We start from the raw sequence: 22,617 nt of genomic DNA, 5'->3' as shown, positions 1-22,617 counted from the left end.
ACACAAGTCCGGATTCAAATCATTCTCAACACTTTTATTTATTGCAGAAACACGATGACTTGTAGTGATACTGGAATTTGCGTAATCAGCTTTTTCTCTTTTTATGTATTCCTTCTATCCGAACCATTAATAATGTTTAGCAGGCTTTTTTAAATGGACGGGCTTCAGGGCCGTCTAGAGGGGGGGGGGGGGGAAAGCCTATGCATTGCACAGGGGCCCGTGAAAGATTGAGGGGCCCGCGATGAGGGCCTAAGATAAAGATAAATCTCTCCCCCCCCCTTAAAAAAACTATTTAGTTTGAAGGAAGTTTTTCTCCTAGAGTTAAGATTAATAGTTAAGATTATTAGTTTTCAATCGTTGTGAATTCAGTGAAAGTGATCAGGCTCGATCACTTATACGATCAAGTATTAAAATGTCAGAGATTGGAAAGTACAAATGAACTGCTTTGAATAATTTTAATTGTTCTAGAGGCCTTGAAAATAATTTAAAAAGTTTCTGATACTGCTTGAAAAGTGCTTCAATTTTATTTCCCATCAGTTGTATAAAGTATGATTTGTCCAAATGGTTAGGCTGTTATTTCCACCATTTCTTTTAAAGCATATTTTAATCTTGATCGTTTTTCAGTTAATTCAGTGTTCCGTTTGTTGGTGAGTTGATAAGAGATGATAGAAAACTAATTATACCGATAGTCGATGTGAGCAAGTGACAATGCGTCATCGTTTCTCCCTCGTCGCTTTTCCTCTCTGTCGATTAATATCAACGATTTGTCGAACCACGAGCAGTTTGTGTTTTGTATTGTCTTAGTTTGCAAAAGAGTAAAGTTTAAGAAATTTTTTGTTTTCCTTTTTTCTTTCCTCATGTTTTTGTAGTTCCTATTATCCCGTATAAGGCCTCAAAATGCAGAAGTTTTTAGTGTTTTTTTCAAAAAATTTCCCGGGGGGAGAAACCCCCGGACCCCCTAAAGTTGGAGATATTCTATCCTCAACCCAAAGGAGATCCCTGCATCACTCTCCTGATATCCCTCCTCCTCCAAAAAGGTAAAAAAATCGCAAATAAATTTTAAAGATTTATGTGAAAACGATGCCTAAAAATAGGAGGTTAAAAATTTAGTAAAAAGTTAGGGGCCCAGAAGAAAGTTGCATAGGGCCCCATAAATCCTGTCGGCGGCCCTGACGGGCTTTTATCGCAAGCAATGCTCGAAGATCTCAGAACGTATTATCAAATTTTCCATTTTTTTTTTTTTTTTTATTGTTACTAAATGAAATATGAAGCCAAGAAGACAGCTTTTTTTACGACATAAATTTTTCCTTATTGCAATTTTGAATTTCAGTGGATACTGAGTGAGAAAGTGTTGATGAACTGATTTATAATTTTCGCGTAAGTTGCAGTTAACTTCCTTATTTGTTGCTTCGAAAAGCTGCTCTTGAATTCATTCGGCATATTTACACATCGGCCCCGCATGTATTCTGGGGCTCCTCTCCAGATCATGTAATGGGCCCCTTCCATCCAAAGTATTGCTGTGGTACCCTTAGCTCTCCCATCGGGGGAGGGGTATTTACACATCATGTTTGAAATGTATTGAAACTCTTTTATTTAAAAAAGTAATTCAGCACAACGGACGGTTCTCGTAAATTTGCGTTTCTCTAGTTCCTTTTGTTACGTGTCTCGTACAACGCATGATGATAAATTAGTTACTACTTTGTCAATTGTTGCAAAAAATGATGTTGACAAAAAAAAAAAGCCTACAACGCTTTGAAATCTTGGGGCGAGGGGAGCAAAGGGGGTATAAAGTCACGCGTTGAAAAATGAAGAGACAGTACAAAAATATTTAAAATAAATTAAAAATCCAACAATGTAGACGACTGCTTGGCTCTCCTCCTTTCTGCCGGCCACACTGTAATAAATTATTTTCTTCAGCCTGTTGCCCATTTCCGCCTTACTTATTACTTCACAGTAAAGAACGTCTTGTGTGTTGCAAAAATGTGGTGTTCGAAGCATAGATTCTTATACCAGTGGCGTCTTACCTATAGCATGGGGGACACGATGGACTCAGAAAGGTTGAGAAACACTGATCTAAAGCATTTCAGTTTGAGCTTTTGAAAATCTTCCTTTTTCCCGTTACAAGAAAACTAAAATTGGAACTTTTTCTACAAAAAAAAAAAAGAAAAGAAAGAAAGACCATGCGCGTGTTGTTGCTTATGACCTTTCGAGCGAAGAATGTTCAAGAGTTTTGTAATTACTATTCGCTGGTCAAGAGGGTTCATTCTACTGACGTGAATAGAATGTGGAATTGTTTTTGTTTCAGAACTACTCTCTTTGTTTAACAACAGTTGATCGTTTGTTTTAGATACTTCATAGAAAGTGCATTTTTTAAGAAGACATAGTTGAATTTCTACCCGCATTGAAGTACCATCATTATTATTTTTTTCCTTTGCTTCAGTGTAAGAGAATTTCTAGTTGGAATGAACTTCTTCATTCTTACATTGATTAAAACAAAATTAAAACTTACTTTCGTTTGTTATTTTTAGTTTTTGTCTATCGTGTGTTCTCTTTTTTAAAGAACAAGTATTCTCCTTTCTTGGTCAAAAACTTAACGAGAAAATTCCACAGACAAAGAAAAGAGAAATTTGTTTCTGGTAGATAGAGATAAAAAATATGCGTCGTTTTCATTTCAGTTATACACGCAGGCACGAAATTGCTTTGGATTATATGAGCTCTTTAAAAGTAAGAAAATATCGTTTTTCAACATGAAAAAGAGAAAAAAAAAATGCTTGCCCCTCCTTTCATACAATTTTTTTTTCTTTGCAGTTCGTTCTGTTTCGACTATGTAATAAAAATTAAATTATTTTTAACTGATATTTCAGCTTTTGAAAGCTACTAACTTTTATTTGTTCATTGATGTTTTCTTGCTAAAAAAATTTGTGTTCGCCATCATAACACTTTTTATTTCATTATAATTGTTTGTTATCTAGGTTTATCAAAAAGTTTTCTTCGATTTTCAAAAAATTGGCATAAGTTACAAGCACAAAATTTTACAGGAGAAAGAAAAAACGATTAGTAGTCATTAAAATAACTGCTGAAACCATTCTAATAAATCGTTTGTTGCCTGTAAATAGTTTGTTAAAAAAAAAAATGCTCCTTCTCAAAGTCAACTCCTCACTTAACTATTGTCCTAATAAGTGGCAATACCCCCAAGGGTGGTAGCGCACCACCTTAAATCCTACAGAGCCCTCCCCCCCCTCAAAATGAGTTAAACCCCTGTAAAATCAATCCCTCCTAAAAATTTCAATGACGTTTATTCCCTTTTTATACTGAGCTTTTAAAATCCCCTAAGAATCGTTCGATAAAATGCCTATGGATCAAGTTCGAAAACTGCTTACTGTATTCTATGCTGCCGTGTGCAGGTAAACGGCAGTATCTGCAGAAATGAGTTTTAGAGATATTTGAAGAAATGCGTTTTGGATTGCATATTAACAATAGAGAAATGTTGGAATTAGACATCTTTTTCGAGTCTTTTTTTTCAGCGGAAACCAAATAAACAAGCTTGTTCAATAAAAATAACGAACAATGGATGACAAAAATGAAAAAAAAAAAAAAAAATAGAAATGAAAATTTGCAGTTACTGCCCTTTACCTGCGCACGGCAGTATAGTATAGTAATTGATAATAGGAGAACCTTTGCAGATAAATAGTTTTTATTAATAGGAAAAAGTGGATTAAATACTCTCTGATCTCTCCCTCTGTTCCTGGCTAAAAATCCAATTTTATGTTATTGTAACATAATTCCCTTTCATAATGGAACCTTTTCATAGGCGCATTACCGCATCATAATGGCCAGGGGGGTGCGGGAAGAAAATACAAAACGTTATTATTTCCATCCTCTAAGTGTGGGAGAGAATTGCTTTTCTTGATTGTTCCCTCTCCAGCCCTTCTCACCAATCGCCTCTTGCGCGTGCCAGCCTGTTTGTTCTGCTCGTGTGGGAGGCCGAGTTGCCCGGTCACTTGACTTGCTACGCTCGTCTCATGCACTCACGAAGCTGCTGGGTAATTTGTAATGGGAAATGTGTGATCTTCCTCGGTGAAGTGTCGCGACGCAAGGTGGTTTCGTAGTTTTTGTTCTCTTGGATGTGCTATCGATGGGATTTTTTTTTTTTTTTTTTTTGTGTGTTGTGAGTGCCCGCGTGAATTGAATTCGTTTTGTGTGGACTAGTTAGTTGAAACCATGACTCTTTTGTGTTGCAGTGGAAGGAGGTCGGAGGACAAAATCAAGGCGGATATCAGGACAACGATTGACGGAAACAAGGTATGTTTAATATTTTTGATATATTTTCTCATAATTACATGAGAAAGGTTGGAACTTTCCCGTGAGAGCATTAGATTCCCTCATTTACAAACATGCAAAATTTCTTAGTTCAGGGGTATCCCCCCCCCCTCCCTCCAATAGCAAAATCCACCCCCAGATGCGACGAAGACCCATCTCAAATCGGGAGCCCTTCTTCCCCAAAAAAATGGAAAAAATACCCCTTTAAGCACCTCCCTCTAAAAATTTGAATGATGACCCCCTGGTGTGCACCCCTGCATGATGAAAGACAATTTAATCTTTAATACTTTTGATGATGAAGCTATTGGTCAAATAGCCTCTCCCCACGGGTAAGAGAAAACCTGGAATTGTCAGAAAATTTTATTTTGGTCAAAAACGTCTGGAAAAGTCGTTAGTGTTGTCAAAACCTGGAAAATTGTGAAAACGAATTTCGATAATCGTTCCCTATTACACCATAACCATATTCAGTAACATGTGCGCCCATAAGCAAAATTCTAAGGGGGGGGGGGGGACTCAGAAATTTTCCCAATGGTTTAGCAGAATATTTTCCGATTTCAGTACAGATTAAAGACATTAAAATTTGACATTTTTAATAACTTATTCATTGATGGATAGAAAAGATTTTTTTTTTATTTTTTTTATTTGCATTTTTACAAAGAAAAAGAGCACTAATAGCAAGGAAGTTCTCATCTCAAAGAAGGGGACTTAAGCCCCCACTTTCCCCCCTATATGGGCGCCCTTGTACGGTAAGCAGGTTATTGTGCTCCTATAAATTTGTTTGAAGTGAGTTTTGAAGGAACTGTTTATGTTCTATGATTTCCAATGGACTGATCAAAACACCATGATGGGCAAACTAATAGAAGTGGTTAATATGGATTCGCACTAAGCAAGTTGTCGTTTGTGCTTCAAAACGTTTAATTAAAATAATTTGGGCAAACAAGCTGCCAAGAATCATACAAAGAGTTCTAAGCACCAAATCGCATTAGAAAAAATCCAAGAAACTGGGAAAGCGTTTGTTTTTATAAATGAAGCCGCAAAAGAACGCTGTAAATTCTGAAATTCGATCTGAAGTTTCATGGAGCATTTTCTCGAAATGCTGGAAATGTCAGAGAATTTTATTTCTGAAACGGAGAGAGAACTTCGAGTAGCTGTCTAGAGTATTTCCTTTCCAGGTTTTTTAATTTTCGGAATATGAACAACAATTTAATTCTTTGAGAAAGGGAGAGGAACAACAATTTTTTGAGACCCTTTTTGGCTCTAAAGAATAACCCCTGTTCTGTCCTAGTTCAGCGCGCATGTAAACTTGTTAATGCTACAGGTAGAAACATAACAGGTGCCTAAATATGTTTTAAGGAAATAGGCGAAGTAGAGGTGAGGGTAAGAAACTGATCTCTGATCCGAAACCTTTTCCTTTGTTTAGAAGTCATGAAAAATGACTTCTAAACAAAGAAGAGGCAGGACTGCTCTAGCACTCAATGAAGATCTATACTTGAATGTTGCAACCAAAACAAGTAAATATCATACGAAAAGTCTGAAAGTTTACGCAGACAGTTGATCAGATGAGGATCATAAACTTCAAATATTGCAACCCTCATTTCGGAAACCAAGTCTGTAACGAGCCACTTCATTTTCCAACCTATTGCGTGGTGAAAACTTAATGACTTTGTATAGCAAGATAAAATTAATTCTGACAGCTTGTTAAAAAATATTGACACAAAATGGTATCTTTTTAGCCGATATTCGCATCAGGTACCATCCACTCTTTTCTCCTCCCCACTGCCTCGCCTATTTGTTCCTTTGAAAATTATTTAAGCACCTGTTGTGTTTCCACTTGTAAGTACAGGAATTGAAAAGGAACAAAACTCAATTATAAAAAATCAGAACTGATGCATAAAACTGTTCTCCGAACAAATAAAATAAAATAAAAACAATAATAATAAACACGAACGTGTGGACCAAATTGCGCTGCAATTTAGTTACGCGACCTAAAAAATCGCGATGGATGGCCTCAGTAGATTCCTCTCGTCCAATTTGAAACTCCATTAAACTTTTCGTGAAGTAATAACTTGAGGTAAAATTAAAGCCCACCATCATTCTTTAAACACGTGATTTCAACATTTTTTGATCGATCTTTAATTTTGAACTTTGAAAAGTGGAGAGGCAAAGCCCTTTTATTTTTTAAAGTGAGAGGATAGTTTACCCCCCCCCCCCCTCCTCCCGTACGAGATGCCTATTAGTCAGCATTCAAAAACTCAGTGATAAACTGAGTAATGGACGCTGAGAAAGAACAATTCGCACTCATTTAAAGTAACATAAAGCTAAAAATAGAAAAAATAATAGTTACAAAAACGTAGACAGCAGATGGCCTGCATCTGTAAACAGATGCAATTATTTACATTACGTTTAATCTCACAGCCATTCACGATGTGGTTCTGCCCTTCTCTCCACCCCATACCGTAATTTTATCAGGCACAGTCAAGAAGAGCATCACTAACAAATGAGTTATGTAATATTACTTATAACTATTATCATTGGATGAGGCACCTCCTGATAGCTGTTCTTGAAATTATTATTATCATTTTACGATTGTAGAAACATCGCATGTCATTTCAAGCAGATGTTTTCTTTTTCATTTTTCTGCACATTATCTGTAAATTATTAGATTCTCATTATTTTTTTTTAAATATTTATTTATTTGTTTTATTTAAAAAATATTATCTATTGCGACTCTTTCCAGGGAAAAAAGAACGAATGTTAGAAAAACTTGATTTTTTCCATTGGTGGGGTGGTCGATGTTCCCTTTAAATATTTCCAAGAAAGAATGCACAATGTTGTCCTCTCCTCCCTGCCTGCTATAAAATAACTACTAGTATATCGTTCTTATCTGTTAATAGTTAGTTTGGTTTTTTTTTCTGGAATGGTTTTTAAAGATGCTTAAACTAGATGAACGAAGAAAAAAGTACATTATGCATTATTTAATAGCATTATAGTGTGTATATCAGCATTTAAATTAAAGAAAAAACAAAACAAACTACACTATCAGCAGGGTGGGGTTTCTAGATTCGACCGAAATTTTTCAGATCCTTCCCACCCACGCCAAATAAATAATTGATAACAATTGGGATCAAGTTGCGGAAAAAATACAACTCATCAAACTATGTGAGTACAGACAGATAGTCAAATAGAATTGTTGCGGTATCTCCCTTCAAATAACTATGATCCCCGCCAATCATAAAGCTTAGAGCTAAGAGAGGAGTCTTCCCTCTTTTTAATTTGAATTATAGCCCCTGCACGTTATTTCATTTTAAAATTTGATATCAATTATTTGTTATGGGATTTTTCAACATTTTACTCCATTATTGATTTCACTCCCTTTTTGATAATTTTCCCCCTTCGTTTATGTTCAAAACTAAAGATTTCAATTGTTTAATTCGTGTAGCATTTGATGTTGAGGTTTCCCTGGTAGGCTGCAAAAGAGTTAGAAGATTGTTTGTCTGCAATTTTTACAGTAACAAAGCAAGTGTTCCGGGGTAGTGGTTTTTTTTTTCAACTACAACCAGGGGGGCGTGCACAGGGAGGAGGGGGAGAAGAGACATCTGTTGGCCCGGGCCCGAGCTTGAAGGGAGCTCAAAATTTTTAAAATAAGGGGTGAAATATGTGTAGGGACGTAGGAGTAAACAATATTGAGGGGGCCCACAAAAGTCATTTGTAACGGGCCCCAAAATTTCTATTCCCGCCCCTGACTACAACACTAGTCCCTACACAGAAGTAGTCTCTCCTCAAAGTTTTATGATATTTACTTACAGTTGCTTTTTAATCTGGACCCTATTAAACCGGACTAATCTGGACAGCCATTTAGATGTACGTGCTGTATAAATAAAAATTGTTTTAGCGCAATAATGCATTTTTGTTGACCGTTTTCGTATTTTTGTAATTTTCTCTTATCCAGTTTTATATTTCATTCTTTTGAGTTCAAGTTATAATTTTTATCGTGAACTCCCCAACATTTCTGTATACGGTAAAATTTGTAGTTTTAATCGACAAATAAGGAATTTCCACCCTCCCAAAAAGTTTGAGTTTGGGATGCCCCTGGGTAAAATAAGGTTTTATTGCCAGTGGCGTACCTAGCATATGGGTGACACCCGGGACGATAATGTGTGGTATCACCCCCTGGAAAATTTTCAAATTTGTGACCTTAAAAATGCATTTTGGCTTTATATTTCTCAAAAACTTGCAACTCAACTCAGGGTGTCACCCCCCTAAGCGCCCCCGTTGTGACGCAACTGCTGTTGCACTTATGTTTTTGTTTCTTGCTGAGTTTTAATGTTTTTATTTTAATTCCAAAGTAGGAAGAGCGAATTGATCCTAATTTATTTTTGACTATCTAACATATGTTTGTTAGTACTTCCTGTTTGCATGTCATGCCGGAAGCAATTCTGCTTTTTGATGCTATTTCGTATTTTCACCTTCGTGCTATCCTTCGCTGCTTTTGGTTTTCCTTTTAATTTATTTTAACAAATCTAATTCTGTTATTTACGTTTAGTTTATAAAACAAATAAAAATAGCTGCGTTATATGCAGCAGCTTTTATGGAGGGCATTAATCTATATCCGGTTCTTTTCTAGCCTATAAGCGATGCAATTATATTCTAAAGCCAACTTCAAAGGAAAACTTTTTCCTAACTCGTTTTTGACCTTTAGGAGTGTCATATTCGGTTATGAAAACTTTTAAGCAGCTGGCATGTGAAAAGTATAAAAGAAAGTCTAAGCCGCTCTTGTGAGATTGGTTTTTTCTGAAACCATTGTGTGTAGTGTATGAATGTGTGTCTTTTTATTTCTTTAATATTACTATTTATTAACGCTTTGCTGGAAATAATTCTCTGACTTAGTGCAGTTGATTTTGACGATTGTTGGATTTTGTTAATTTATTATTTTTTTTATTTAATTAATTTTTTTTTCTGAAGGAAGTAGTTCAAATGAACGAGCTTAGTGAACGGGTCAAAAACAAACGATCCTCTCATGAACGGATTATCAAAAAGAACAACATTGCCCATCTGTAGTCGGAACAGAATGCTCGGCGTTTTGTAAACATTAAATGCTTAATAATTGTCGCAGGCGTAAAACTTTCAAGCTTGGTTGGTAACAAAAATAAATAAATAAATAAATATAAGCTAGGAGCCAACCAAAGGGTTTTGAGAGAAGAAACTATTTGTTTTGATGTTACAGTGAACCTGTGTAAGTTGAGGCAGTACTTCGGTGCTCAACTTAGACAGGTGGTCAACTTATTAAGGGCGGTAATGATTTTTATTTATTTTTTGTCATTTCTTGCACCATGTATTCATTTTTTGAGTAATTCACCCTTATACTTTCTGTTCAACTCACTTTCATTGTTTAACATTATTGAAGGTGAAACAATAATTAAAAATATTATTCAAATAATTTTGTTACTTTTTCCTTTTTTTTTAAAACTATATTAGACACTAGTTTTAGAAATTCCATATGTGCCGGCTAATTTTCTCCATTTCCAATTAATTTTAATATAATATTTCATACTTTTTATTAATCTCAAGTTCAACTAACTTTCTTCTTCAAGCCTTTTTTGTACAATTTATAGCACAAAGAGCAATAAGCGCGACTCTCCCAGTTCATAAAGGCAAAATTAAACTATCCTATCTCTTAATCCCTTGCACCAGAAACATGTTACTTTACTCATTAGCAGGCCCAGATCTGCGTACCCGCAGTGCGAGGGGCCCGCGTTCTTAAAGGGGCTAAAGTAAAAGACTTTGAACTTTTCTACTGACACCTATTTTCATTGAACAGAGTACAAAAAGCTATCTCAAATAGAACAACAAATGAAAAACAAGTTGGAGAAGAAAGAGTTGCATAAGCTTTATGCTGCTGTTTAGTTAGTAAAATGTTAGTCTGTCATCAAAGCATTAAAAACATTTTTGGAAAGCTATAAAGAAAAGAAATAATAATAATAATAAATAAATAAATAATAAAATAAAATAATTTGATGAAGAAAGTTTTAAAAAATAAACCAGGTGGTCAACTTACAAAGGTTTTTTTTACAATACTCCAAACCAAATTTGGCGTACATTAGTGGTCAAGATAGACAGGTGGTCATGATAGAGAAGTGGTCAAGTTACAGAGGTTTTCCTTCATTGTATGAGATAGGACTAATTCCGTTCCTGACAAAAGCGGTCAACATAGACAGATGGTCAACTTACAAGGGTGGTCAACTTTACAGGTTTTACTGTACTATAAGCATTGATTATAGGTGTTTAAGGTCCGTAATTCAGCCAGACAGTTTATCTTCTTGTTTGATTTGGCGTTGTTCTGAAAAGCAAATTTCGTCGAAATATTATTAACACCATGAAAATATTATCCTGTGACTGTCATATTGAAATTTGAAGCTTTCTAAATAGTGAGTTGCATTGAACTTCTCGGCAAAAAAATAAACTTTTGTTATGTGCTTATACTTTTTCTTTCACAATGCGAGATAATCAGGCGCGGATACAGACTACCATTTTAGGGGGGGGGGTATGCCGAACATTGACCCCTCCCCTCCAGGAATGAAACTAGTTTTCAGTCAGAAACATTTCTGAAACTGCTTGGGTGTCAATAAAAAGCTCCAAATTTTGCCAGGAATAAGGTACCTAACAGAGCATAAACGTTGATAATAAACGTAACGTCATAAACAATTTAAAGAAGTTTCAAGTATTTATTTTTAAAAATAATTAATAAATTGAAGTGATTACTGAAATTTTCACATTTTGTTCATAAAGTGTTTGAACACAATGAAAACGAAAAATATTGTCGATGGTTGGGGGGGGGGGGGGGTCATGCCGCCCAGGACTCTCCCCTTGCATCCGCCATTGGAGATATAGGAGTTCGGATGTCATTTGGTTGTGCAGTCGCACCTCAATGCCGTATACAGCGATTAGTAGTCGTTAGTGCATTTTTTAAAGAATGACAAACCGAAGACCTCGAATGATTGAAAAGTCACGTGATACGTTAAATATATTTGCCTAAGCCAACCCATATTACGAAAGAAAGCTGCATTTCTCTAGAAACGCTGCGTATTTATTTGTTTATTTAATTTTATTTCGTTGAATTCCCTTTAAAATGCGCACCAAGTCATGTTTTATTTATTTCTTTTTGTGGTCTCTGTATCATCCAAGAGTAGTTAAACTCTATAATTAACCTTTTTAACTGCAGAATGTCTTTGTAAGAGGTTTTATAAACTGCTTACGCTTTGGATTGCTACTGTTATCATATATTGTATTCAAATGTAAAATCCTATTTTTTATATGATCGCAGTAAGAGAGTAGCAATAGAAGTCTGAAAAATTAAAAGCTCTGTAAAAATCAGACAATTTTGTAAAAAGAGGAAGGAATATAAAGTTTCGTTTATCTTCACATTTTTCGAGCGTTTCGTTTGTTCCAATAATGTATTTTTATTGAACATATAAAAATTATTCATTGCTTTCAAAAGCAAAAAACAAAGACTATTCCACTGACTTAAATAAAACTTTTTGTGCGATTTCGTTTTTCATTTTACTACACCATTGTTAAAATTCAAAATTTTGCATTCAGTAGTGCAATGGAAAGTACTGCGTTTGTGTGCTGCACCTGAAAATGACCTTTCTACCTCCTGAAAAATTCTTTGAATATTCCCAACATACATTTCCCTCGTATGAAGTACAAACCCTGGCTTAGGAAAATTTCCTATTGTTTCACCGCCTCAGAAATTCTGACGATTCCATTAGTGCGGGAAACACCACAGAGATATGAGCTACAACCCTGCCAGTCATTATCGCACTTCTGCGTTTGACTGACAGCGTGTTCACCGACCACCCTCGGATATCTATCTTTCAGTGGGGGGGGGGGTCTCATAACAAGTGGTTCCCTGCGTGACTCATCTCTTCTGGCCCCCGTGTCATATGCTTGGTGGAGACAAAAACATCCGTCAGTTGGGATGCGGGGAGCACCTATACCCTCGTAGCCATGGCGACAGTGAGTGAGAATATGCAGAGAGGTATGAGCTTGGATATTTGATGAAAATTTGGAATGTACTTTTTTTTTTGTGCATCTTTTGCGCATTGAAATGGCAAAGTAACATGCGAGGTGATCGTTCCAAATTACGTGGAACATATTTACTTGTCCCTGGAATGAATGTTAGATATTCAGTACGGCATGCAATACCCTCGTTTGTTCTGGGTTTTATGTGGGAAAATATGAAGTAGCGTTTATTTCGTCGAAAGATTATATTAATGTAAGTGGAAGAAATATCTAAGAAAATGAGTGGTTTGTATGAAATTTAATGTACTTACTTAAGGTACTAAAAACACAAATACATATATACTACTGTAAAAGTCCGACATCTGGTTAATGTCGGCAATAGCTGGTGAATATCAACATTCACATACCAAAGACATCGGCGAAAGACGAATATTTTCGAAGAAACACCAGTGAAAGTCGACATTTTCAATTTTTGCTCTTTTACGATTAAATATATTGGTATCATCGACACTTCGCGGCACTCTTCTCCTCTTCTTGTGGCACCCAATTTGGGAACTCCTGTATTTACGTATTCCTATTATACGTTTTTTTTTTTTTTGGCATGCGGTCCTTTCAAAAACGTATAAACGGTGCTTCACTGTGTTTTATTACATCATCACAAGTTTCAATACTTTGATCTAGAGCCGCTATATAGACCCTATATATAGATATAGAGGCCCCTATATATATATATACCCTATATATAGAGGCCCCTATGTATAGATAGTATATATAGGGGCCTTACTTTGATCTAAGGCTCCTATATATACGAGCCAGCGCATCAGCTTAAAATCCGCCATTTTGGATCGGAGCGCGTGTTTGAATGGTTGTCTTTTCTGGCGAGTTATCGCGTTTGCTAATTGTTCACTGCGAGCGATTATTAACTACACACACTAGTGAATTGTTTATCAAATAAAATATTATTTACGGTAAATTTGGAGATACACGAAACTTTGCTGTGAAAACCCTTGCTCCGCAAATGGCCGCACTTAAGCTGATGCGTCGGCCTATCTATGTAGCGGCTCTACTTTGATCTCAACCCGAACATATGGCGTAGTGAGAAGCAAAGGGATGTAAGTGACAAAATTAAAAATTTGGCGATAACCATCAGTACATATGGTAGGTGAACCTCTCCTGTCTTGGGGAAGAGATAGTACTAGTAGCTCTGGTAGGTGCTGCTTTAGAGCATGACTTAGAAAAAAAAATCAATGAAAGCCTACCTAGGAAGTTATCTTTAAACTCGTTTCACTCAAAAGTTGAAAATGTGCACTTACATCCCTTTGCTTCTCACAGCCTCATCGATCCAAAGCATGTGCTATTTAAAAGCAAAAGCAAAATTTACCCCGCAAACTAGTAAGTGCATGGGGGAAAACATTAGCACACACACTATGTCCTATAAGTAGCCTTTAGTTGAGAATTTCACAACTGTATGAGAAACTGATCTAATTAGTTCATACACGGAACCGATTACAAAACTAGGACGAATTCCTCTTAATATAAAAAATATTCCGGATTAAAATATTCGAAAACTGTCGCAGCCACGGTCAAACCCAAAATACTCATCGCATCATTTTCTCTTTTTCTCTCACAAATTCATGTTTTATCACCAACTCCTTATTTTATCACGGACTAGCTGGTACCCGACGCGCTTTGGTACGCCAACAAAAAAATACATCATTATACTGATTTTCATGACAATCGGTTGAACGGGGCAGAAGTTGCTACTCTGCAGTGCCACCTGGTGGCGAGTGGCTTCAATTAGCATATTATGCACCTTCTCCGTGAAAAAATACATATATATCATATATATAGCAATTTTCATAATAATCGGTCCAGGTATCAAGTGAAGCCGTGAGTATACTCAAATTTTGTACTCACGCAGTTTGCAAGATCAATCAATCGCTAAAAATATCAAATAGAAAAAGTTTTAAATCCCCCCGTTGCATGAAAAGCCATAAAACAATAAAGAAAGAATTTATTTGTTCAAACTCAAGAAAAATGGCAACAGCTAACTTCTTATCAATGAGATCTTTCACACGAATTAATTTCTGCAGCCGATAATTTTATTCGTATTTATCCAATGGATTGTGACTTAAATTGGAATAAAAAAGGAACTATCGATCGGATTTTTTTCGAACTGGTCTATAAACATTCCCAGTACCAAAAATAACAAACGGTGAAAGTTTCAGCCAAATCTGCCGGGTAGTTTTTGAGTTCATGGATGACATACAGACAAACATTCATTTTTATATATATATACTCAATTTAGCGAGAGCTGATAGAGGAAGTAAACAAAGAGGGTTACTACTTTCATGACTTACTCGCCCGATTGGCAATGCTGTTCGCATTGAAAGCGCGGACATTTCGCTTATCTGATTGGCGCTGTTTTCAATCATCCCAGCGCCAAGCAGACAGCGGTAACGCCAATTGTCACGTTGCTTTGTTTACGTCCACTATCAGCTCTCGCTAAATGGACTATAGATAAGTGCATTCTGTAGAAATTGTTTCTCTGCCAGCGTTGTGTTACTGCAGAGAAAACAACAGAGAAAACAACATTTTCGCTACACTGTTGTTTTTGTGTATGTGTGGGGGGGGGGCAATAAAAATTACATTTTGATTCCATTTTTCGTAGGCTTGTTTTTATCAATCTAGTGTCTGATTTTGCACGTCACGTGGTCTATTGATGTGTGTGATTCCCCTTCTTATTTTTGTAAACGATAAAATCTTTCGCCTCATAATCTTTTTTTTTATTTACTAACTTATTTAATACTGCAGACTGTCTCTTCTTTTTAAAGCACTTTTTCAGATATAATATTCTTTGTGCTTTTAAGATACGGTGATTATGAATGATTATTCACTAAATCATATCTAACTTAAGAATTTCTTATAGCAAAGACATTCATATTAGATTCATTTGGAAAATATTTTTCATTTTCATTTTGCCACCTACAAAATAAAAAGATTTTTTTTTTCACTGCATTTTTTTATTTTCTTTTATTTAATATTATAACTACATGTCTTTTAGCATGGATAATTTATTTCCTATGATTGCTTCTTGTATTATGGTATAGCTCATAAAATATCACGATCCATTAGTGTTCTTTTTCTAGGCTATTTAATGTCAATAAAAAAACTGAAAAGAGAGACTGCAATTTTGCAAAATTATAACGTATAGAAACACTGGGCTGCAATGTTTGATTGCACAAGCTTAATTTGTCAGAGACAAAATCAATTTTTCTTATATGTATGTGGCCTTTTTTTTTTTTTTTGGTGATGGAGTGGAGGGGGTGAGGAGCTGATATTTTGAAATAACGATCCTTTTTCATCATTGTTGCGCTTGTAGTGTTATTTTTTCATTCCAATTTACTTCAACCAGTGTTTCTAGTTTAAATCCCAAAATCAATTTCTCGTATCTTATCCTACGAAATTAAATGAATTTGCTCAAAACTGCATTGTGAGCCAACTGTCAGATGGCTTTATTCCTTTCGGAAAATAGTCTGGTAAATGATTGCTTTTTATGAAAATTCAAAAGAATTGTTTTGTAGATTTTTTTTTTTTTTTTTTTTTTTTTTAGAAAATGCAATTTTCCTCTTCGTTGAAGCGGATGATTGATTCTTGGGAAATCGGAAAGGACAGAAGCATTGATTGCAACGGAATAATAAATTAGTGAGATGTTTCTGGATTTCAATTGAAGGAAATTAAGAATTTGTGGTCAAAGATTAAAGAATTTTAACTTCAACTTAACTTCATCTATTTAGATAAATATTTTAATGCAGCTAAAGATGACAACTGGGCCACTTAAAGACAGTACACCTTTATTCAACTGTTAATCGCATCACAAAACAATAAAAAATGTATTAATAAAAAAATAGATATTGTGAAAAAAAAATTAAAAACGCTCAATATATTTATTTCTGTTTTTAAGCGTATTTTAAAAGCAAGTTCCACTTCATTACCGGTAAAAGAACTGCTCGGTACTAAATAAAGCGCCCCCCCCCCCTTCCATCTCTTGTATATATATTGTTTTTGGCACTCTCTATGGATGAGTAAATTAAAGCTTGCTGAGTTGATTCAGTTTTATTAATCGTAATTAATGCTTAGATTCTCTTTTATTTTTGTGATGACTGTTTAATGTGTTTGAGTAAAATGAAAAGGGGGGGGGGGCGGTGGAGCACTTTCCTCGTTATAAATTGATTTATTGCTCTTTTTGTACTTGAGGGGTTTTCTGTAGCCCCTTTTATTGTTTATGAAATGGATTTTTTCTGTGGCATTGCTAAAAATCTTAATTTGAAAAAGAATTCTAGATGACATGAAGCACACATTTACTTATTCCTCCACTTCGTCATTTCCTAATTTAATCCACTTAGCGCGTTATAGGATGTTGTTAATTTTGACCGCTATCATTAACTGGAATGAAAACTGTCTCACACACTGTTTCATTTCATTTCTTCAAAAGGAATGAAAAAGTTTACCTCTGAATTTCCTGGCTTATTGAACAAAATAAGATCTTGATTATTTATATTTTAAATACAGTGAAATTCCGTTTCAAGGAATACAATTACAACGAAATGAATGTTTAGTCCTAATTTATTGCTGGTACATTGCTTGGATTCCATTACAACGGAATCAGTGGCGTACCTGGCATGGGTGACAGTCGGGTGGTAATTTGTGGTGTCGCCCCTCCTTCCCCAACGCAAAAAGGAAAAGTTTAGTGTAGTCAGAAACAACTGTACACATTTACAACGAAATTAATGCACAAAACCAATGAAAACAAAACATTTTTATTGTTTGCCCTAGAAGCCTATGAGGCCGTCGCGAGGTCAAAAAAGTAAGGGTGTATGAAATGATCGCTTCTCAATTATTTCAAACACAGGAAAAGATAATGGGTTTCAGTTTTTTGGTTTAAGAGGAAGTCACTACTAGGTCTAAGTATTGAACAATATGATTCTAGTGCTGAGTATAATAATCTGATCTGGGGGTTTCTCCGGAAAATTTTCAAATTTGTAGTTTTAAAAAGCATTTTAATGATTTTATAATGTAAGGAAAAAAAATCGCCGTGAAGATGCAACTGCGTTTATAGAGCAAATATAATTTTAAATATTAGTGTAAGTTTTTGAATTTCAGTATTTATATATTTCAAAAACATGTACCCTCTTGGTGTTAAGACGGTGACACCTTTGCGGACCGTCCCCGGTAGCGACGCCACTGACGAAATTCTATTACATTGAACACAATTTGTGGTCCCTTGTAAGTTTGTTGTAACTCACTATAAACGTATCAAAAAATAAGTTGCACGTGAAAATAAAGAATCTATGGTTTTGTACTTCCTGGAGAAGAAATTTATTGAAGTATAGTACAACCTTGTTTATCCGGACTTCCTGGAGAAGAAATTTATTGAAGTATAGTACAACCTTGTTTATCCGGACTAACTGGGACCAAAGGTAATCCGGATTAGCGAAAATCCGGATAATTCAAAAGAGTATGAGTGATAAGCAAATCAAATCCTTAACTAAGCAAACTTATCTTTTTTTCAGCAGAAAACAATGCTTTGTACTATGTTAGGAGTTGTACATTTATTCAAAATAAAAAGCGAATATTTGGCGCATTTTAGTTCGTTCTTGCTGTCATAATTAAGAATTATTATTTAGGTGAATATAACTTTTTTAACTCTACGAATTTAATCCGGAGATCCGGATAAACGGTGTCCTGTTGACAAGTTTTGTGTAATCTTTTGATCGCAGTAGTTAAAGCGGTATAATAACACCGCTTTAACTACTGCGTTTTTCGCTAGTCTTCAACGTATTCGAAACTCATTCATGTGTCTAGTACTAATTCATGCGGATGAATTAGTACTGGACAAATGCAAATAGGCAATCAGAAATAATAATATGAACTTCCTATGTATTTAATATTAAATTTCAACCACAAACTGCGGTAAAAAAAAGAACTGGTACTTTTCCCGTTTGCCAGGCGCAAGCGATGAATCGCCAAGCGTATATGCCAACAAGGGTTGTAAGAAAATTGGCGGATTTCTACATCAATTTGGCGAATAATCGCTTGACGTTGGGCATAATCATTTGGCGACTTTTGCTTGCGCCCGGCTAACGGAAACGTACCAAAAAAACTTTATTAATAAGTTTTACTTGCGTATTGACAATAGCAGACACAAAAACTTTCATTGAAATATTTCTAGAATACTGAATATAACCTCACAGAAACAGCTCTTATTTTTCAATGGCAACTCAAACCGGAATACCTTCACTTATTTGAAAAATGACGCAGACTGGTAGTGTAGCCACTTTTAAAAAACAATAATAATGATACCAGCAGCAATGAAGAATTAAAAAAAAAAAAAAAGTGTGGTTCGTGGTTTATTTCTTCAAAAAGTGAGTCTAAACTTGAAAATACGAGAATTTGAGTAGTGTCCCTAAATATTTGGCCACCCACTCACTGTATTAAAAAACTGTTCTGTTACCATTAGTTTCCAGTCATAAAATTTGTTTATCTTTCCGACCAAATGCAGCCAAGATTTGGGGATTTTTCTTTTAACCTTATAATTTTGACCACCACTGTATTCATTAAAAAAAAGGGTGTAAAACAGAGAAAACAATTACCTCTGGTCAAACTTTTTTTCGAAATTTGTTGTTTTATGTATTTACTGTTCTAAAAGCCTTTTTTTTTTTTTTTGCGTCTTACAGCCTTATTTGGAGACACTGGGACAGGATACCTAAAAATGGACATATTGTTGATAAAAGAAAAATGTGCTAATCAAGTAAACGCACTTTGGTTTTACGTAGCATTAGAAACTCTTATGCTGTGCTCAAAAAGTTCAGACATTTATGCTTAATCATTAAACCTTCGTCTTATTACACGTATTGACATTTTTCTGCTAGGCAGGGCTTCCCACCTAGGGGAGTCATGACGCAGACTGCGCCATTGACATTTTTAGGGGGGGGGGGGGTTGAGGGGTATTTTTCTCATTTGGGGATGGGCTCTTGCTTTGGGGGGTGCGCCCTTGCCCTTAATGAATGATGTCTCACTTTGAGGCAGGAGTGGATAACAAGAAGTGTGACATAACGCATTAGTATTTATGTTCACAGCCTTCTATATGTTTATGAAAAATAGTGTGCCGTGTCGCAAAGGGAAGGAAGGAGCAGGGGCCCCCCGATGGGAGGCCACTTTGACCTCCCAAAAGTTACTTTATTCGGCAAATTTTGTCTGACCATTCAGCAAAATTTTTGTTATTCGGCAAAATTTGGTGTTCCATTTGGCAAATTGGGAATTTTCGCACTCCCTAAAATGTAAGTATGGGGCGCCCCAAAAGCTTGACATCATTTGTAAAGAGTCCCTTACAAATTGCAGATGCAGCAATGTTGTGAGCACAGAAATGTTGGGGCCCTTCTCAAATGACTTTTGTCGCCCCAAAATATTATAAAGTTTACCCCTACGTCTTTACATATATTTCACCCTCATTTTAGAAATCTCGGGTCCGAACCAACAGATGTCCTCCCCCCCCCCTTGTGCATGCCCCTGTACAGATGCAAGATTTATCCGGATTTAGAAAATCATAGAGATTTTACTATTTTTGAACTTTGCATGCACTTAACAGCTTTTATCATTTGAAAGCAGAAATGTTCTTGAATGATGTTTTAATGCCAAGCAAACTAAATCGTGATTTAATCTTCTGATAAAACCCCTTTCTGTGTACATATTTTTTATCTCTTCAATCTATATCACTTGATAGTTTTTCAATGTTGGCTTAATGATTAGAATATCTCGCCAAGTGATGCAACTTCGTGTTCGATAAGCTGCTCTTAATGGCGTCACGGTCGGCAGGAAAGAAGGTTGTATCTGTTGGAGGGTAGCAACGGCAGAATGTCGTCATAATAATATTTCTGTTTTGCAAATTATGCAATGTGGTTGATGTCTTCAAATGTGCTCTTTCGCTTTCGTTTAACGTAATGTTCGGTGACCCTATGGTTTTGTACCTGAAACCACAGGTATTTAGTATTTTCATTAGTATTAATAGAAATGATCTTGTAATTGGTTTGTTAATTTTTGAGATCAACCGTGTATTAAATAAAACAAATTTAAAAATACATATGTACCGGGTGTCAACCAATCTGAGAAAATCAGGGAAATTTCTGAAAAACTTCACTTTTATTGTCATATGCCTTGGTCTTTATTGATTTTGTAAAAATTATTTTATTTGCTTTTCCACTAACGTTGTGGTCTTTTATATACTTAAAAAGAAAAAATAATTAATTAAATTTTTTTGTCACTTTTGTATCCAAATGCTATAGATATGAACACAGGCGGCACCGAAATTGATGACCGATTGGTACACCGAAAAAGGAAAAAGTGGGGTGTCAAAAAAAGTTTGTGGAGTTAGGGGGCGTGACCCCTAAAGCTTTTTTTTATTATTATTATTTGAAGAATGAGTTTGAATAAAAGGTCGTTAACATTTATGATTCTGTGACCTCCAAAAAGTATGGCCTCAAAAATCTGGATGGATGGCTAATGCAGACTTTCCCCTTTTAATTTTAAATTCCATTTTTACGAAATAAGGTGAAAAAATTTCTTTTATTTCGAATTTCTGGTTTTTACTTTGGTAGGAAAAATTAACTCACTCTATAAGAAATCGTTTTACAGTCGATTATTAGTTTTTAACTCTGAAAAGTGAGGGAACAAGACCCCTTCACTTTTGAAAGTGAGGGGGCAGTTGCCCCCCCCCCGTACGTGCCGCCTATGTAATAAGAAACATAAATTTAAAAGGTGACCTAGAGTAGTGTTTATGCACAGATTTTAAAAATGCAGTGAAACTCCGATTTTACGTCCCCGAATCTACGTTTTCCGCATTTTATGTTATTGGTCCCAATTTTTCATATACTAATAATTTTAATTTTACCTGGATGGAAAGTTTTTTTTATGTATTTCCCGCATTTTACGTTATCTCTAAGAAATAAAAAAAAAGAAAAAAAATATTCGAAATTAAGCAACATGTTTCCTTTTGTGCTTTTAAAAAGCTGAACCAGAAGCACAGCCAGTCCCTTCTTTCAATATTGCATTATTAAAGAGCTTACAAATAAAAAAAGACTATTATCTTTCCCATAAAGACCAGGCAAAACAAGTGCAAAGTATTTCAATCTTGGAAATGCTGCATTTACACTAAAAAAAATCCGGAAACGTTTCAGTATATCGTGCAGCTGTGGTTCATGAAAGTTTCAAAAACGTTTCTGAGTATTTCGGAATCCTCTTTCTGTAATGTCCAGAAACGTGTCTGAGTATTTCGGAATCCTCTTTCTGTAATTTTCAGAAACGTTTCTGAGTATTTCGGAATCCTCTTTCTGTAATGTCCAGAAACGTTCTGAGTATTTCGGAATCCTCTTTCCGTAATTTCCAGAAATGTTTCTGAGTATTCTGTGCAGCTGTGGTTCATGAAAGTTTCGAAAACGTTTCCGAGTATTTCGGAATTCTCCAAACAATTTTCAAAAACGTTTCCGAGAATTTCGGAATCCTTTTTCCGTGATTTTTTCTAAAATATAATTCTTTATTATAGTATTGCATACCATATCAGTTTCAATTTTTCATATCTAAGAGCAATAATACAAGCAATTTTAGAATCATTCGTGGATTTTTTTTTTTTTTTTGAATTTCTAATGACAAATAGCATGGTTAACAGCATAACATATGCACAGTTATAAATTTTTGAAAAATTATGAAATAATCTAGTAGTTTCATTCCTAATCACAAAATCGTCGGGGAATTGGAGTGGGGGTACCTTCTGAAAAGTGGGGATTGTTTGTTAAACAATCTTAAACTTCAGTTTTTCTCTCAATATTTTCAAGACAAAACTATCAACATATTGTATTTTTAATGCAGAACTTAAAAACATATCTTGTATCAAACTTGATAGCTTTTATCTTCGGATAAAATTTGACAGGACTTACCTACCCTTCGCGTTCCGGAATTCGTTCACCTCAAGTCAATTTCTCTGACGAACAAAGTGTACCGAAAAGTACCAACAGAGAAATTGATGAATTTAAATATGACACCAAGTCCCCCTGCTGGAACCATTCGGGTTGATTCTTCTGTTCTTGCCCTTTTCCATCTCATCACAAATATAAATACTTATTCAAAATAGGTTACTGATTTTATTTTTACAGTGTGCGCAAAATGCATTATATATTTTATTTATTAAAACATTGAACTCTATTACATGATTATTCCATTTCA

At 35.2% G+C, this 22,617-nt stretch overlaps 1 protein-coding gene across 1 annotated transcript in view; it reads left to right on the top strand.

Annotated features, from left to right (window-relative positions):
• The window catches only part of LOC129227296 (pleckstrin homology-like domain family B member 1), a 120,842-nt gene that overhangs the window by 62,836 nt on the left and 35,389 nt on the right, over positions 1-22,617 (top strand). Inside the window, exon 14 of the mRNA XM_054861834.1 lies at positions 4,242-4,302. Within this exon, the coding sequence (XP_054717809.1) occupies positions 4,242-4,302 (61 nt within the window). The remainder of the gene's footprint in view (positions 1-4,241; positions 4,303-22,617) is intronic.

The sequence above is a fragment of the Uloborus diversus genome, chromosome 8 (genome assembly GCF_026930045.1).
Source record: "Uloborus diversus isolate 005 chromosome 8, Udiv.v.3.1, whole genome shotgun sequence".
Taxonomy (NCBI): Eukaryota; Metazoa; Arthropoda; class Arachnida; order Araneae; family Uloboridae; genus Uloborus; species Uloborus diversus.
The sequence above is the reverse complement of the archived record's forward strand: the minus strand, read 5'-3'. Positions and strand labels throughout refer to the sequence as shown.